Source organism: Neopsephotus bourkii, unplaced genomic scaffold, assembly GCF_033783945.1.
Source record: "Neopsephotus bourkii isolate Nb327-2 ecotype Australia unplaced genomic scaffold, CSIRO-AGI_Nbou_v1 NB_730, whole genome shotgun sequence".
Taxonomy (NCBI): domain Eukaryota; kingdom Metazoa; phylum Chordata; class Aves; order Psittaciformes; family Psittacidae; genus Neopsephotus; species Neopsephotus bourkii.
The window spans coordinates 981497-1000510 of record NW_026901228.1 but is presented as its reverse complement, the minus strand read 5'-3'; the positions used below and the strand labels follow the sequence as shown (position 1 = coordinate 1000510).

The 19014-nt window shown below is 37.8% G+C and overlaps 1 protein-coding gene across 3 annotated transcripts in view; it reads right to left on the bottom strand.

The window, feature by feature from the left end:
* THSD7B (thrombospondin type 1 domain containing 7B) overlaps window positions 1-19014 on the bottom strand; it is a 349927-nt gene that overhangs the window by 174090 nt on the left and 156823 nt on the right. For all 3 annotated transcript variants that reach the window (XM_061354342.1, XM_061354341.1, XM_061354343.1), the window contains 2 exons: window positions 16578-16733; window positions 14715-14912 (listed from right to left, as the gene is read on the bottom strand). In XM_061354342.1, the coding sequence (XP_061210326.1) occupies window positions 14715-14912; window positions 16578-16733 (354 nt within the window). The remainder of the gene's footprint in view (window positions 1-14714; window positions 14913-16577; window positions 16734-19014) is intronic.

Here is a 19014-nt window from a genome sequence, read left to right as displayed (position 1 = left end):
TACAGAGCAGCACCAAATCAATCACAGCAGCAATTATGCAATTGTAAAGCAGACAACTCACTTTAATCTTAATATGGGGCAGGGGATGTACATGCCAATGTTCATTCACATGACTCATTCACTTCCAAGTATTGTACACCATTTGTTTCACCCTCACTTATGCAGCACTCTCATGTATTTTGATTTGTAAGCTTTGTGGACTGTCAGAAAATATTTTCAGTGCTTCACCCTTCATGTAAGGGATTTTTGTATTGAATTTAAGGATATTTCTAAGCTTCTGTTGCTTGGGGGATGGGGCGGGGGGGGGGGGGGAGCTGTGCTAAGTATTTGGAATGTAGACCTAAAAAGTGGTTTTCTCAAAAAAAAAAAAACCCAACACAAACAAACAAAACACAACAAAAAAGCCACTGAAAATCTTTCCAGAACTATTTAAAATGGGTTGTAGAGAAGATAAATCAGAGCCAAGCTTTATGGGATGCTACAGTTACAATGGGGGAGGAGAGTGGGGAAAGTGGCTTTTAAAATAACAGCTCTATCTGCAAGCAGTGATTTATTTGAGCATCTTGGTAAAACGGGTTGCCATATAATATTAACAAACAAGAATACGCTCTGTCAACCGCATGCAGTACCACAGACATTTTGGAGACCTAAATAAATAATACATTAGAAAAACCTAGCCTAGTCTGAACTATTGCTGATTCCTAGGATATAAATGAACAGCAATAGTGGAATTATTTTCCTGGGATTTAAGTCATATATAGCATTAAAAGTAAAGGCCTTAAGATACTCATTGATAGGCAAGAAACTGCTATCTTTAGATCTATGCATGCCTGGGGAGCTCTCTGCTAAATTTACAGTCTCAGGGAGTTTCCAAGAGACTTACAAAATCAGTCAGCTTTATTTGTAAACACCATGAAAAAGAACAAAACCCCTCTTGGCTGTAGTCTCCTTTGACACAGCACTAAGCATACAACAAAACAGTGCTGACTTTGTATTAAACTTGGGAAATCTGCTGAAATTGGGGGTGGGGGAGTAAAGGGACACGACATTCTTTCCACATTAAAGTTAATGGAAATTTTGTATATGGTTAAAAAAGAAAAAGAAAAAAGAAAAAAAAAGAATTTGAACTTAAAGGATTGTCTTGGTTTCTACAATGTTCTAAGGGCAGCCAAGACCCATCAACCCCCAGCTTCAGGCACGAATGGAGCCATTTCTACCCATCTGTAGTATGTGTTATTAACTGCATCATTAACTCCAGGAGGACTTAACCAGTTCTGCTAGGTCGTCACATTTTCACTACACAAAAGACTTGGTATTTTATATCACATGCACATTTGCCAGTAACAAATGGAAACAAGCCCCAAATCAGGAGCAGACTCAGGTGCAGTGCCATGAGATGTGGAAAGGGAGCACAGATAGACCTCACATCACCTAGAATTAATGATCCCTCCAACAAAGCACCCCGGGTTTACCCAGTCCCAGTGAACTCCGTGCTTGCTTTTTAGGGGCAGGTAAGTATTCTCGTCTTCCAGAATAGTCATTTTCAAACTACATCCATCTCCCACTGGACATAGTGATCAAATCCATACATATACCACTAACCACAGGACCAAGTTAAGAAATAAATTTGTGTCTGTTTTTTCACTTCTCGGTGATATGAAAGGAAAAAGCACTGTCTGATGCTTGCATAGCTGCTGACCTAGTCCTCATGGATGTGTTGACTCATCAATTTCTCTTTCTGGACTTTGTAATTACTGGGTCAATATGAGAGATCACTGGTAGCAACACCACTAGGCAACTGATGACAAAATATAGACCACAGCTACCAAAAAGGGACTGGACAAATTCATGCTTACAGCTAATTCCTACATCCCATGGGAATTTTTTAATAATGGATCTAAGAACTAAAAAAGTATACACTAAAATTTTTACAGTATGGGAAGACCAGGCTTCAAAACTGGAAAATGCATCCCAACAATACAGGATGATTCAGTTTCTAAAGAAATTCCATCTCACATACGCATTCTTGACAAAAATTTGCTCTGACATTTGCGAACTGCTAAAGATAAAAAATGAACAGGCTGCTTATTTAAAAAGGGAACTATGAAATATCTTATCCTGTTACTTAACTCCTCTAAACAAAGGCAGTACCTAATTTGAGACAACTACAGATGTGCTTCATACAGACAAAAAGAAAAACACTGAACAATGGAATTTTAAATTGTTCTCAGTCTTTTCGAAGAGCTAATCTTTCTTGATTTACTAATTTACATTCATTCCAGTGCTTCACAAAAGCCACCATTTATTAAATATAGACTCAATTCACAGATAAACAAATTCAATTATGTAATCTACACTTAAAGTAATAGCTTGGCTTCAAAGTTTTGAGGGAATTGTGTCTTCCGTTTTATGGCTGTTCTTAGCATTATTTCTGGTCACAGCTTCAGAGCTCAAAGCTCAGTTGAGGTCCACTGAACTCACATTTCTCACAAGCCAGGATCCCAGTGACAACTGAATACCATCCCATGGAAGGCACTGAATTTAGTGGGAAATCTGCCAACAGGACGATGTTAAAGAGCATTTTGGAGCTGCATCCTGTGGCCTTTTTCCCTGCTCTGCCATTTCTCTACCATTTCATCTAATGCTCTTTTCTTTCTATTATGACCACCAGACTAATCGCAAATTGCTGCCTAATGAAAAGTACTGGCATTATAATACTGAAGTAGAATTAAAAGGAAGATTTACTTTAAAAACCTGACAAACCAATATGCCCCACAGTAAATCTTGCTAGTGCAGAACTAGCCCCAAATTTCCATGTCCTGAATTCTTAATTAAAAGTTTGTCAAAACTTCTTATTTTAAAGGGGAAACCTTCCCCTCCAGCATCCATTAACCTCAAAACAAATTACTAAATTGTTTTTAATCAGCCCTACTTCATAAACAGCTTGATAAAAAGAAACCCAAAGAAAGTGCAACGCTTATCTTTAATTTCCACTCAAACGCCTTCAGTACTGTATAAAGGTGGCTCTCACAATCATTCCTGTCCAGCATGCAAGCTGCAGCACTGAAGAAAATTCAGCTGGAGAAAAAGCCTTCTGTAGGGCCACCCAGCAGGAAAGGATTAAATTACACAAAAAAAAAAAGCCCTTCTTTTTTCCCCCCACTAAAGGGCTGTTGTCAGAGATCAACGTGAGAAGCTGTCAATTGAAGTTAGGCTTGAACTATTCCATTATATAAGCCCCAGGAGAAATTTACTGCTGAGCCCCACAGCATGGAACACAACCAGACTGTGGGTGCAGCTCCTTCACCTTGTCTGAGGAACAGCGAGCACAGAAGACCTCATGGCTGCAGGCTGCTCCCAGCCTTTTCCTCCACCCTGGCTTCTCAGCATCTCCCCCCTCCTGCAGACTGAGACGGAATGAAGCCCTTAGCCCCACACACTGCCTGTTGTCACAGGCAACATTCACTACCAAGTCTCAGTCTCGAGTCCACAAAATCGGGTTGAGTTTACTTCTTTTAATATTATTTTAAAAAAATAAATTCCTAGATACTACCTCATACAGAACTTAACTGGCTTATTTTGAAACATTTTTTTTCTTTCTATCGTATGAGTTGGATTCCAGCCCACTAAACTTCACATACAGAATGCAATAAAATACAGCCAGTCATTTCTTTATCCTAATGATTCTCTGTTTAATTTAAAACCATTACATTTTGACTATTTCTATTAGAAAAAAAAGGTCTTGGTGAAAATAATTTTGAACTGAGAACTGGGCAATTTTCTGTCTATTAAGACTGAAAAACATCAAATGAATTACAAACTGCTTTCTGGCTTGTTTTAGCCCAGCGTCCTCAGGAAATCAGGACACGCCATTGTGCTGTTTAATTGAACACCACAAAATTTTGAAACTGCTTCATAATGTAAACAGAATTTGGCAGAAGAGTCGATCCTTTAAAGATTCAAATGCCTACTTAAACTATCAGCTGAGTGTTGGAGAAAGCCATAAACCATTGCTACCACTGAAGGAAAGTCATCCTTCGGCCACGTTTGCTGGTTGGACACTGGCTGGTCAAACACCAGTGCTCAGAAGAGGAAAAATGCTGCAAGCATGTAGAACATGAAGCTCTCCCCATTCACTCTTTTTTTTTTTTAAGTATTCTGTGAACATCTCTGTAAACTGTCAGCTGTGTCTTCCATACAACAAGTTCAGAAGAACCAGTTAAATGAAAGGCTCATGCCCGCACAACCCATGCTGGGCTTTCCTGCAATTTAGCTACAGCATCCTTCAGAAAAATTGAACAAATGGTGTCTTAAGCTGTAATATATGGTTAAAGACAGATGGTTTAAGGACAGTGTTAAAGCAAAAAGCTTTGCATTCATGTACCTCAAGGGCATAAAACCCTAAGGAACCTAAGGAATTTAGGAATAAAAACCTAAGGAATTCAGGAATAAAAACCTAAGGAATTTTTGAGGTCAAAACCATGTAAAGAGGCTCTAAAAGCACCATATAAAAACCTGGTGAAAATATTACTGACATTAATGCTATGAATAGCCACTGTTTATTTTCAGAGAGCCCCCTTTATATGTATCAGAACTGACAAGGGTGGGACTAAGGAATAAAATGCCTTACAGACTGCTTGGGAAGAGGAAGGTAAAAAGATGTTGTAAAGCATCCCCACACCTTACATTCCTCAAGAGTGTGTGCCCAGTGCTTTACGTTTGAGAAAATAAATATGTTACCAAATCATATACAAGTAGCATGGAAAGGACCTAGGGATCTTAAACACTACCTTCACAAGTAGAAAAGCAGTGAAGTCCTTAATCACTTTTGGAATCAATTTAATTCCAAGAAACAGAACCCTTATGTAATAGATTAACCCTCACTGTGACATCTTCCACCGGGTCCTTCTGGTAACTTCAGCCACCTTCGGGTCACAGATCCAGGATCATGTCCTTAATCACAGAATCACAGAATCGTGAGGGTTGGGAAGGACCTTAAAATCATTTAGTTCCAAGCCCCCTACCATGGGCAGGGACACCTCACACTAGAACACATCACCCAAAACTCCATCCAGCCTGGCCTTGAACACTGCCAGGGATGGAGCATTTATCACTTCTTTGGGCACAACACTTTTCAAATCAATCCTTTTACCCTTCCTCTTCTACCCACGTCAGTTAACTTTAGAACTTGTCTTCTACCTACCTTTCCAATACAGTTCAAGAAGGATCCTATTTTGCTCACTTACCCTTTTTTTTCATTAGCATTCCCTAAGAAGTACAATAGCCCTTTAAAAAGAATATGAACTCAACATGCATGTGAAGTTATGCTTAATTTAAAGAAAATAGCCTAACAGGTATTTTATGCTGCATGCTTCATTTCACTGAGAAAACAGGAATTGCTTGGCAGTTTACAGATATTTTTCCTGTTTCTTATAGACACAATCCAAGATTTTTGTCTACAACGTACTGTGAGGGGCAAAACCAAATAAATCTATATTAAGATTTTTTTTCTAGTCTTAAAAAATTGATACAAATATTTTTACAGTTATAAAATACAATAAAGGACCCTTATTTCACTCATAATTGAAAGAGTAGAAAGCACCAAATTGAATAAAAATATCCTAAAAAACAGTTTTTAAATAAACAGGTTAAAAGTATACATTTTCATTTGCAAATTTGTATTGCCCTAGTATACAAATATTAATCCTTCTCTACTGCTTCTTCAAACCTCTTGCACCAATGTAACAGACCTGTGGGTCACACACACGTGCTATGCTCTTTTAAGTAACCTTTATTGCAAATTTGGATCAACTTATGTCAAACTTATTCCATAACATTTAAAACATAAAGGGCAGTACGAATCTTGCCATAATAACTGATGTTTGTATTTTTCTTAATGTTATAATTCGCCTTTCTGAAAGGGCTACTCTGAACCTCTGTTCCAAATCTACAGGTGTTTGAAGCTCAGGTTCGTTAAGAAAAAAAAAAGAACCAGCACCTGCTGCTCCCTCTCACTAGTGCAAGTGGGAGCTGGATCTTTGAAAATTCATCTCCTTGCTGCAGAAACAGCCATAGGGAAGGAATGGCCTTTGCCCTCACTATTTTAACACTGCTCTGAAGTCTTGAAAAAACATCTTTTTGAGACATTAGGTATCAAAAAGGAGCACTAGATTCTGAAACGAATCGTGCATAGAAATTCATTTGAGGGCATTTGGTACTGACCACAAGCTCATGCTTAGCTGGCACAGAAAAAAATATTTGCACAGGTAGCTGTAATACCTTACACTGACAAGCATAGAAAGGATGAAAGCTGGCTATGTCCCTAATCAACCCAACCAGTATCTCTGTTTGCCAACTACACAGAGCTAACATCACCACTGGATACCAGTGATAGCTGCCTTCTGGATAACTGACACAAATCACGCCATCAGCATTTGAAAAAGTACAGCCACAGTTCAGCTGAAAATCATGCAACATATCTGCATTCAAGGATAAAGAAAATTAATCAAAGTATGTTTGAGTGTATCCTTTAGATTCAAACCCACAACCTTCTAGCTTTCCAGCATTATATATTTCATCCTGTATTTTAGCACAATATGCCTGACTCTAAGATAGATATTTACACAAATGTAGCTACTACAAGAATTGTTTAGACTTTTGTGTATCTATCTTGCTTGGCTTGTGGTCCATATGTTTGCTATGATCTTGAATGAAGTAAAACTGTTGAAGTGTGACAAAGCAAATAAAGCTCTTATTCTAAAATTAACCTAAAGCTTATCTTATCAGCAGAGGACACAGAGAGAGTAAATTATCTTGGAAGTCATGATGGTGTCTGTCCTCAAATTGTCAGTACACCAGGCCTAAAGCAGGTCACAATCTGCATTTTGTCTTTTTAAACGTTTCCAGTAGGAGACATCAAATATTTGGCATGGTACCAGCTGCTGTAAGGCTTTATTGAGGTAACTACATCCACTCCACCTGGCTCGTAAACAGCCAGCCTGCTCAAAAAGAACATCAATCTTTATGACTACAAGAAAAAAAAAAATAAATCCATTGAACAAACCACACACCATTCTTCAGGATTCCTGAAACACTCCTGATACTCATCAGCCTTGCTACTACACTGCAATATGCTCCTTCAACCATGCTGCAAAATGAGAAGATGAGAAGTATGGGTCCTATCTGACTGCTAGAAGGCTCTGCATATTGCCTTCTAGGATTTGTGTTTCTAACAGGCAGGAAAACACACCCATTTGGGATCAACAGCTCCAAAAATGGGGTATGGTGGAATACACTCATGAACTAAGAGGAGAAATGAATGATATGGTACAGAAGGCTGAGCCCCACAACAGTAATTGAACCTGCAGGCTTAGAAAAGCTGGTACCTGTTTAATTTTATTGATTACATGTGCAAGTGTGTTGAGCAACTGGATGATTTTACTATTCCTACAAAGTAATTCAAAACCTCGCTGGTTTAAAGTTTTCTCACTTCCAGTTTGCATTTATATGAACAGTCCATAACATTTATGTATTAATCACACCCCCCTAAGACAAAACTCCCACTGTCCTGTTAATGCTGACAGTACACAAGATTTGATTGAAGCGGTATATAAATCTGTCTTTCTGAACCTCAATGATTTAAAAAGCCAAGACAAAACAGTTCTTAATCCATCAACCGAGCTATTTACCTTTAAGCTATATATCATTCTCTCGTTCACTAGAAGCACACTCTCCACCCATCCCTCTCAGTAAGTCAAAGCCCCCATGGGTATGCTCCGCTACAGGCAGATCTGGGAAAAAACATCACTGAAGAAAAATTGATTTTGCTACTTCAGGTATGAAAATCAGATTAAAGACAGGTGCATTTCCACTTCAATTTTAAAACAAGTCTTTTTGATTTTACAAACAAAACTGCTTCTTACACTTTCCAAAAGTTTTAGTCTCTAAAAGAACAATACCAATCTACACTTATGCTACTCTTACAGGAGAAACAAGATCTAGATATACCATTAGACACAGTGTTGTGTCACTGAACACAACACATCAATGGAGATTTAAGATCTTATTCCAATAGGTCAGAAAGAATTTATTTAAAAGTTACTTTCCATAAATTTAAAACAGTAAATCTTTTCTCTGAGAAATTAAACAGACTCTGCAAATTCATTCTACATTATTAATCCATTAAAAAACGATAACCCAAGAATTCTCCCCAGGTAAGAACTCAGCTTTGCTGAGATTTATGTTAAAATAGAAGATCTCAGAAAGGTGCTAGCTTCATGCCTTCAACCAGGAATAAAACTAGACACCACCTCTACTCGCAGCCTCTTCCTTCTGGAGGATTCAAGCAAGCTGTTGAGGATGCTCCTGCTTCTCATGATGCTGTGAACACAACAAAGCACGCATAGCAAGCTGCCTCTTTAGACCACCATTCTTAGGGAGCATAGGACATGCCGTGGTTGAATTGGAAGCACAGACAGGTAACAGAGCACACCATTATTAATACTCTACCCCCAAAGAGTCTTCAGCTTCCGTAAGTGAAGAGCTTTCCTGTCAAACTCTGGCAGAACACAATATTGGATCTTAAAATAACACTGATTTGATTACCTTACTTCCCTTTACTCTTCGCTTGAATTCCAAGACGATTTCAGTGTCTGCTCTGTCAATAGAGCCTTGTGAATAATGGATTTCTGTTTGGGCACCGAACCAAGGGAAAGAAAAAAAAACCTCTATAACTGTTTTTAAATAGACTGAAGAGAGACTGGGAATGACTGAGGAAAAAAGTAATTTCACTAAGGCAAAATGTTGGTTTAATCTAAAAGGAATATTTGCTTTTATATTAACAACCTCTTTTAAAAATATGCTTTTAATTTTGTTTAAGACTTGGCCTATTTCATTTACCAAATAAAACAAATATTAATCATTTAATCTAAAAATGCTGAAACATTTATACTCTGTAACACTGTTCTCCAATTTTACAAATAAAACTGTCAAACAGAATAGAAATTTAGAAGTACATGTATTTCAACCAAAACGTACTCTTTCAGTAAACTTATTAACGCTTATAAGCAAAAAGCCTCTCATCTTCTTGGAAAGTGCCACGTTCTGGATACCGACTGCCTAGAACCAGAGATAGCACAGAAATCTAAAACAAAACTGTTCTGAACTGACTCTCATTAGTACTGCCAGAACAGCAGCAGTAATACTAGAATAAAGGTGAAATGAGGGTGACTGATTTTTTACTCCACAATCATTTATGGTCCTGATTGCTCCTTGCTGATGCTCATGCAGCCCCATGTCCACCAGCAGCTGGCAATGGGTGCTGCCCCCAACTCAGGTAACTCTTGCAGATTGAAGCCAGCAGCTTATTCCACTGAGAATACTCAGAAGAAAACATCTTGCCACCATCACAGCTATGACAGGATTGCAACACGTTTAATTTCTAAGGTACCATCTAGGAAGATTGTCTTAGCAGAGTGGTTTACCCCTTAACAGGTGCGAGTCCCAGGATTTGCCAGATATTTTCCTCATAAATGGCAGGGAAGGGTGAACAGAAACCTCCGAAGTATCTGGGAACATCTAAGTGAGGCAGAAGCTGCTGAAGAAGGTGGCTTGTGACAGGTTCCAGGAACAGTCATTTGAGTGCTACAGGAGAAGATAGAAAGCAATGTTCTTCTGAAACCTCTGGACTCTGCTCCTCTGAGTTTGGTACCTCCATTTCCCTACCACTTTGTGAACTATGCATGAATAAGGAACCAAGAGCTTATTTAGCACTGTTATAAATCCTGTATGCTGAAAGGAAGACAACCCCACAAAATTAAGAAAACCTGATACCCAGACCGACAGTTTAGAAGGGCAAATACTTATCAGCTTTTGAGCTGTAATTGGGCTGGTTAACTAGAAAACAGCCTGAACCCAGCAAAATCATACAACCTTTGCATTAACCCTCATAGCCAATTTGATAATTTCTGATTAAAACAATGAGGTGTTTGGGTATGAACTATTTCTTATTTTTTTATTATTTAGACACTATGCTGTTCACTATGACAGAAAAATCATCCTTGTTATTAATAGTTCTTCTGGTAGGAATCAGAACAAGCAGAAGCAAATTAACAGCTGATGACATGGAAATTACAACAAACTAGACTGACAACTTGCAGGTATGATTCTGAATAATAACATTTTGCATCTATTCAAGAATACTGCTAATAGGTGAGATTTAGTTTATAATACTGTCAGAAACAGTTCTAAAAGGCTAAAAAAATGAATTGTCACTTTATGAGTCATACTTGTTATTGCATGAATTTATTATATGAATTTATTGTAGTTCCTTCTTATGTATGTTCTCAGGTTGTACTCCTCATTAAAAGAACTGCTGTGTTCACAAGCTACATGACCATAATGTGCATTTTCAAATGCTGTAATTTGGTTCAACATTTGTCTTGTTTCAATCTATTTTTCCATTATTAATACAGCCTAAAACAGATAGGGAAAATAACAATTAAAAGGGTTCCCAAATTTTTCCATCAGATAAAACTCAACACGATTTATACGTTAAATACAGCTGTATTTCCTGTATCTAAATCTAGCATCTAAATCAAAAGACTGGGAAACTACCTATGAAGGCACATCAGCTCCTGTTTGGACTGAACTTTTACCTGCTGTACCCTGAGCCAAGTCTTGCTGTCTAATGTTATCTGCAGTTTTCTTCACACTACTACAACACTGAATTCCCTTTGTCACACTATACTCAAAGTGCTTGTACCTATCACAAAGGAAGCAGCAGCAGAGCACAAAAAAGATTAGTCATTTTTTTCAAAAAACTGAAACCCAATACATTTGGGCTACTGTCCAATTGCATTTTAAAATTAAAAAGGTTTGACTGTGTTTGTGGTTTTGTATCTCCTGAGCACCATCACTTAAGGAGACCAAGTGAACTGGAAAGTTTTTAGAGAGTTATTTTCATCTGGTCAATACACAGTAATGTCTGTCTGTTCTAATCAAGACTGCATAAATTCAAATGTCAAATACTTGCAACCATCTGATCAAGAATACATTACAAACAAGAGATTATGCAATTCTTTGTTGAACAAACTTAAAACAAAGACTGACAAAAAACACAAATAATCCTTGGGTTACGTGTGAAGATAAAAAAGTTTGCAAATAAATTCTTTGATCTAAATTACAGATCTAGGTACCCAATGATACACTAACACAATCCCATTGTTAACTAGCATCATCCGTTTTCCTGTACAGAGGCTTCCTCAGAAGTATCCGTTGTCCTTCACTAACTAAATAAATAACAGTTTGCTGATAAAATTTTGTTTGTAAGAAGCATGCAATATAGCTCTTTTCCCATATTATGCATTCATTACTTTATTATATTTCTACATATTATTTAATTTCATTTGATTTATTACACTACTGTCTTCTGATGCTACAGAAGAGTTGAACTCAAGGGATACGTATCAAACCCTAAGAGTTTCTAGCAAGCATAATATACATGTTTAACAACTTATTAACAGAGATTAGAGGTGCAACTAGGTGGGAACAGAGACACCTAACAGTGACAAACTTATGATTATGGTCTTATCATTCCTCCTCATCTATGCTAACTACTGCAAACCACAGATTCCAGCCACCCAATGAAAGCGTGTTGATGTAGTATGGTCCCTATGACAGCCCTTTCATTATGGACCCCCTACAGTACCCTATTTAAGAAACAAAACCTCATTTTTGTACCTCTAGGCCAAGTGGAAGTAAGAATGCTACATCACTGAAATTTATATAAGCCCTTACAAAGAGAAACTGCTTTGACAGAGAAGACTTCAGAAAAACTCTGCAAACCAGAGTAAGCCCCATGTGCAACTTGCTCCCGAGTTGTTCAAGCTCCAGCTCAGGCCAGCGGCAGTTTGTTACTTGGGTCAGTACCACAAAATCTTCTCACCATAAAGGATGGCTTCTTAAAATAGAACGAAAGAACACTAAAAGGGGCTCAAAAGTTGAGGTTTCTGTTACAGAAATATGTTAGCCACTGCTCCCTGCTCACCTTCCAGACAGGTTCCTCCCAATCCTCTCTCATGACCCAGGCTGGCACCACAAGCATGCAAGAGATGTGGCATGGGAAAAAGACACTGGGGTAACCAAAAGTGGGACAGAGAAGGGTTAATGCCTTGTTAACCTCACTCACTATCTATCAACACATACAAGAGACAAAGATGAACCTCCAAGCTATACCTTGCTGGAGTGAAGTTTAGGCCAGTGGGATCCCACAGGCTCTGCTGGCAGCAGCAAAGTTGACTGCCATGGGAAAGAGGTCTGGGAAACATGGCCAGTTCCCTTCAACTGCAGCCAATGTAATTAAAGCTCATTTTTGTCAAGCAAAAACTGCATCTCCTCATGATAAAAGGCCTCAGGTCTCTGAGCCATCGAACGCAGTATGCAACTGCATTATACAGCAGAACATGTCTAGCAAAAGACACAGGTTCAGCCATGCTGGGGGTAAGGGGAGAGGAGAAGATTGGCAAGGGCAAGAAGCCATGATGCCAAGCTCTTCTGTAGCATGGCTGACACAAAAAGGACTGATGTATCAGCTATTTCTCACTTCTAAAGAGCAGTGAACTAACACATGAAACAAGAAGAGGAGAGCATCATTCCAAAAAGCCTAGCATTATATGAAAATGAAGACAGCTTACAGGCAAGGATACACGTAAGACCCAAAGTACCCTAATCAACATACTCCAGGCCCAAATAAACTGTTGTTAGGATGATGATACATTCGATTATGTCATTTTTAGCAGAGTCCAAAAAAAAAAATGTTCTGTTATTTAAACCCTTTAGGCATTCAGTGGGAATACTGAACAAAAATGCCAGGCACAGAGACACAATGACTGGATAAATGACTGGATTTTAGGATACAAAGCTGAATTCTACAAATGATGCTTAAGTAAATTAAAATACCAGCCCATAATGCAGCTGTTCTAAATGCTTTCAGCAGGACAGTTACTTGCAGAGAATTTTTAACTTCTGTATAATGCTAAGCATTAGCATAGGACTTATGCTATTTACCTGTAATTGATATGTCTCTCAGTTTCACACAACTCCCTACTGGCTTCCCACTACCAAGTAACCAACTATTACAGGTAAAACACTTTATGCAACTCTATAGCTTACTCCAGATTTTATATCTAACAAAATAGACCACTTACTGCAATTAGAATCTGTTTAAGAGAACATTAGAGAAGGAACAAAGGTTATAAACAAAGTAACTAGTGTTACTGGATTGACAGAAGAAGAAACAAAATTTTTTCCCCAAATTTTTATTTTATCCTAGTGGAACAAATAATCAGGAAAGCTTAAAAGTAGTTCTAGCCAGTGCTTCTAATCTGCCTAGTGATTTAGATAGTTCCTTGTAAAACCTCAGCTAGAACTGGGCGATGAACACATCCAGTGAAAATGTTTACCTTGGGGTGGTGGGGTTGGAAGAATGTCACAACTTTATTGGTTTTGTAACTAAAACATGCACAGGTAATTGAAATGAAAAGAGTACTATGAGACTTCCAATCCCTTGTTGAGCAACTGAGTGAAGAAGGAACATTTCAGAGGTATGGCTTCTTAAGGTTCAGACACAGAGAACAGTTTGATCATCTGTGATCAACAGTGAGCATCTGCCATGTTTTATGCTTTCCTTTCGAGTTTCAAGTTGCTGCATAAAAATGGATGTTGGCACAGTTTTAACAGTGCTAAGTACACGGTGCTCCTTAGCAATACAAGACAGCATCTGCAAATACTGCTGCAGGAATGGACCTACAGTTACGATTACACACCAGAAGAAACCACTCAGACAACATTCAGAGACAGCTCTTTGCTCTCCGTTATATTCTGGCTATGTCATTTTATAGCAGTTGCAGATTTATTTATTTTTTTTCTTTCCCATTTTCACAAACTTACAAGAAAACCACATATACTTAAAAGCATATGAGGAGAATCTGTGATCTTCAGACAAAGCAGCCATCATTTCATTCTGTCAGATTCTAATGCCTCAGAAGCGTCACCTTTTTTTAGCCGTTTGCCAATTAACCCCTCTTGTTATCAACTTGAAATTGTTTCCTGTGAGTGGTCTCAGAACCATATAAAAGAAGAATTCTCCATTTCTGACATAATATCAGGCTCTACAGTTCCACAATTTTGCCACTTTTGAGATGATAGCTGTCTCACCATGACTAAGGACTGCAAAATTGTGCTCCTTGTAATTGAATCTAAAGATCTGACAACACTGACCTTATCAAGAAATGAAACTTTTGGCTGAGGTTCAAACCATGCACAAGAAATAAGCTCTTGCTGGTTGTTTGTAAACATCATATAAAAATGTACTTATTCATTAACAATTTGTAAACCGAACACACTGTAGGTCTCAAAACTGATGCCAAGTAAACTATTATTTAGTACTATCATTTCATCTAATTCTTGTATAAATCCTGGCAGCACAATTGAGCATCCCTTCTCATAATTGTAAAAGAGTTATTCTAAGATATAAATATGCAGACCACACGCTAAAATACTGAGCACAGAGGAAATGCTAAGGGCATCAAAACCTGAAAGTTTCATAAAAATTCAGTAAGGAGCTATTGCTATAATCACAATTGCTCTGCAGGAGAATGCCATTTTAGAAGGGGGCACAAAACACATGGGGCTGTTAAGACAATACCATTGCATACCTTTCTTGTTCTTGCATACAGCTTTCAGGATGCGTTTTCCAGGTCCACATTTTCCATGGTCAGTCACACATATTCCTTCTGAAACAACCCACTCGTAACACACTGGGTCTTCACAAGGAATAGATTCAATTAAATGCGGACAGTCTGCCAGGGTGTCTACTGGATCCACAATCACTTGCCTTTGTCTCATTCTAAAGCCTGGAAAAATAGAAACCAAACTAACTCAAGAAGCAAAAAAGTTATTTATACCAATAATATAGTTACAAGAGGACTATCTAGGTCATCTGGAACTGGGAAATATAAAGAAAAAACCAGGGTACAATGCTTAAAAACTGAACTGATTAGGACAACACTTGGCTGTATATGTATGCCAAATTTAACAGCGTGTAAAGGATGCCAACAACCCACATTTTTCATATTTATTTTTCCCTTTCAACATTAGATAGAAATATACTTGTCCAAATACAGGAATTTGCCACTGATGCATATATTAATCTAATAACAACATTAAGATAAGAAGAAACAGTTACAGGAACTGAAGATATAAAGGACATCTATATTTTGCCTGGGAATCCACTAATGAAAAGACTTGTTTTGAGATAGATCAGAGCAGTTTACTAAGAAATTAGTATTCTGCTTTATGAAGGTGTAAGGATTTTTGATACATAATGCATATCAGACCTCTTTGAAATGACATCTTATTAAATTGGAAGATTCAAATGTAAAGTGGAAGGAAAAGGTTACAGAAATAATGAAAGAATTGATTATATAAACTACCTCCTTCTGAATAAAACTGAAAGTCATGTTGCTATATAAAACGCAGAACTAATGTGCCAGTATCTTTCAGCATGTTTTGTTATGTAAATGACAGAATTCTAAGAAAGACATTAAAAAATACATGTTGGTCTTTCTTACAACAGTCTCAGAAAGGGGCAAATACACAGCATTAGTGGAGGCCACACGGAAATGCCTTGGCCATGAAACAGAAATGAAAACAAAAAATAAAACATTCCAGAGAATATAACAGACCAAACTTTCACCATTTGCAAATCAGCAAAATGAAATCATTCAGAACAATTTAAAAATGAAACCTTTATATTAAACCACTATTATTTTACCATTTCGTTTTTAATTTGAAAAATTCTGACCAGCTCAAATCACTTCAAAAAATTATGCTATTTTCAGGTAACTGTAATTTCCAAACAATAGTATTCATACCCTGACATGAACTCCAACAGTCACCTTTTCAACTCAGACCCTTAGGAAAGGCTTTGCAATGAATTTCAGTGTGTTGCAGCAACAAACATTTAAGCTAGTCAATTAGGATCCAAGGGAGTTAAATTATATTTGCATACTCTTCTTCCAGGAATTTAAAACAAACCCAGACCAATGAGAACAATCTCTTGCATCACCTTAACTCCAGGATGGTAAGGCTGTGGGATAAACACCACCCAAGCATTGCCCTTGAATCCAGACATGAAGCTGGACTTCCGAGGGGGATCAGAGAGGGACAGCCTGGCACTGCGGAGGTCTGCAGGTGCTATCCCAGGAAATCCTCTTTTTCTACAAGTTTAGTGCAGGACAAAAGGATCTGAATCAGGCTGAAAATCTTATCTTATTCTTTCCTTTTTTTTTTCTTTTCTCCTCCCAAAAATAACTGCAAAAAGCTTTTAAAGGTCATATTCCATTCCTGAATGCACATCAAAGAGCTTCGTCCTATGGTTAGATTAACTTCAAAAAAAAACACATTTAGCTTCCAATGTAAAATTTGACACAACTGTTTCTGCAATCTTATCATAATACTCCATTACCTGCTTTAGATCCCCAAACACTTCAAAAGCAGTATGTAAGAGTAGCCATTACCTCTTCCTCTGTGGTGGTCCTGGCAGTTCTCATGAAGGCAGGGGCCCCACACCGACCAAACAGATACCACACATTCAGATGGGCACGGCAGGTTACACAGCTGGGAGGCAGAGGGAGCAGGTCCTAGGCATAGCTTCCCATCAACTGGTCTAGTAACTAAGAGAAAAAAAGGTAAAAAGCAGGGCTGTAACTTTTCCCTGACCAACGCATGGAGCTCCAGACTTTACTGCTGGCCTTAGGTCTCCAGAATACACCAAACTCCAGTGCTTTCTCAGGGTCTTACCGCCTAGAGCAAAAAGTTAATCCTGTGTTCAGCAAGGCACTTAAAGTTTTACCTAAATCATCCATATTCAGCAGGCCAACTAAAACTAAGCTTAATGGTAAACAGTGCTTTAAAACTAAATTCATTGTTGATTTTCAACAATGCTGCTTCAACAAATTACAATGTAATCCCCCAGTACCTACGGCCAAGGAGACCTCTTTATATCATACTAAACAGAAAGACATATGAGAAGGAAATCCAAAAAAGCTCACACTGCAAATGGGAGCCAGGCAGAGGCAGATAATACAAACCTGAGCACAGGGGGATATACCAGTGTTCATCTCCACAAGGGGCACTGCCACCTCTGCATTACAGATGCATGGTCTAAACCTTTGAATTTTCTCCATCTACTTTCAATAAAATTGAAATAAAATTGAAGTAAATTGAATAAAATTGAGCATAGCTCTCTTTCTTCTACACAGACATCTACATAAAGCATCTTAACATGTACTTGAGCTGCCTACACCTAAGGCATGCATGGCTCTCCAAACCTCTTCATCCAAGAGATTAATTAACCCCAAACTCTTCCAAGTACCAGTTTAGTTGATACTGACTATAACTTTGGAAAGCTAATTCCCTTTGTGTTTTCCTTTATCATAAGAGATTTCAACTAACTTTAAGTTTCGGTTAACTTCTCCGGCCTTTTTATGAGGGGCAGTGGGAAGAACGAAAAGAAGGGGAAAGACTCTTAAATCTATCTTCTAAGTCATTATATAATATTGCATTTTAATTACACTATGGGCTGAATTTGGCTGTCTCTTTAGATAAAGCAATATCAAAGCAGTCTGTCAAAAGGCAAAGGCCTGTTTGAGTTTACTCTGCTATGGTATTAGAGACTTCATTAATTTTTATAGCTACTGATTTTGCTTTATCCTCATTTTTATGTTTAATGTCTGTTTTTATTTGCTTCCATGCATGGATTTGACTTGAAAAGAATTTATGAAAATAATAAAGTGGAATCTCTAATTTTTCTGATATTTTATGCTTTTCTTTAAAATGGACAGTTTGATGAAGAACACAAGTTTGGGGTTTTTTTAAACACAAGACTTCAGTGCTCAAAATCCCAATAAATTTTGATTTGCACATGCTGAAGCTGAGACTTCAGACAAATATCAGTGCTTATGATTCCAGCTCATCAGAACAACAGGATTAAACAATGTAAGTGATTTAATTCTAAGCTGAATAATAACATGTTAGTAAAAATGACTATTTTCTGAATGTTTCCTGTGACACTGTGAGGTCTTTGACATGTTCATTTAGACATTACAATGAGGTGACATAAATTCACCTGAACGCTAACGTAAACAGACCTTTTCTAGAGACCTTGCAAGCGAAGTGACAGAATGAGATTAATGTTAGAGTTTTAAGGATAAGAATATTTATTTTACCAAGAGGTCTCATGCATGACTTAACCTACCTTTCAGCACCAAGTTTTACAAAACTGTACCATTTTTATAAAGTTCACTTGAAAAAATTAAAGGAAATAGAGGGCAGATGGTCTACCCAAGGAATACCCAAGTCCAGTCCTCCTCTGCTTTAACTCAGGGTGTCATTGCTAGCAATAGTTGTTCCCTCCTCAGTGATTTTTATATTGTTTCTATATTGTAATTTAACTATTTAAACGTGGAAGCCACTAGATAAAGCAGGCTGGTTCTCCTCAAAAACTAACCAGCTACAACTAGTGGTGCTGAGGGTATTTAAAATTGATTTTGGAAAAAAGAAAAACAAGAAAAAATCATTACAAAAAGGTAAAGGAGCAGATTTTTACTGGTAGGCTGAGACTATCAGCGGTCCCTGACTCATGGAAGACTCCTTCCTATTCTGGAGGAAATCCCTATCAACCACTTTCCCGCTCCTCTTCTTCCCTCAGACTGATGCCTATTTAATTCTAGCACTGGGAGCTCTTTTCCCAGGACCAACATGCTACTTGTCACTGCTACAAAGCTGCTTGTTTAGTCACTTCTTTAACTAATTCTACATGTTTTGTAAAATGTAAATCAGAAAATACAGACTATTCTAACATAATTATAGATTCATAGAATCAGCTAGGTTGGAAAAGACCTTTAAGATCATCAAGTCCAACCATTACCCCAGGACTGCCAAGACCACCACTAA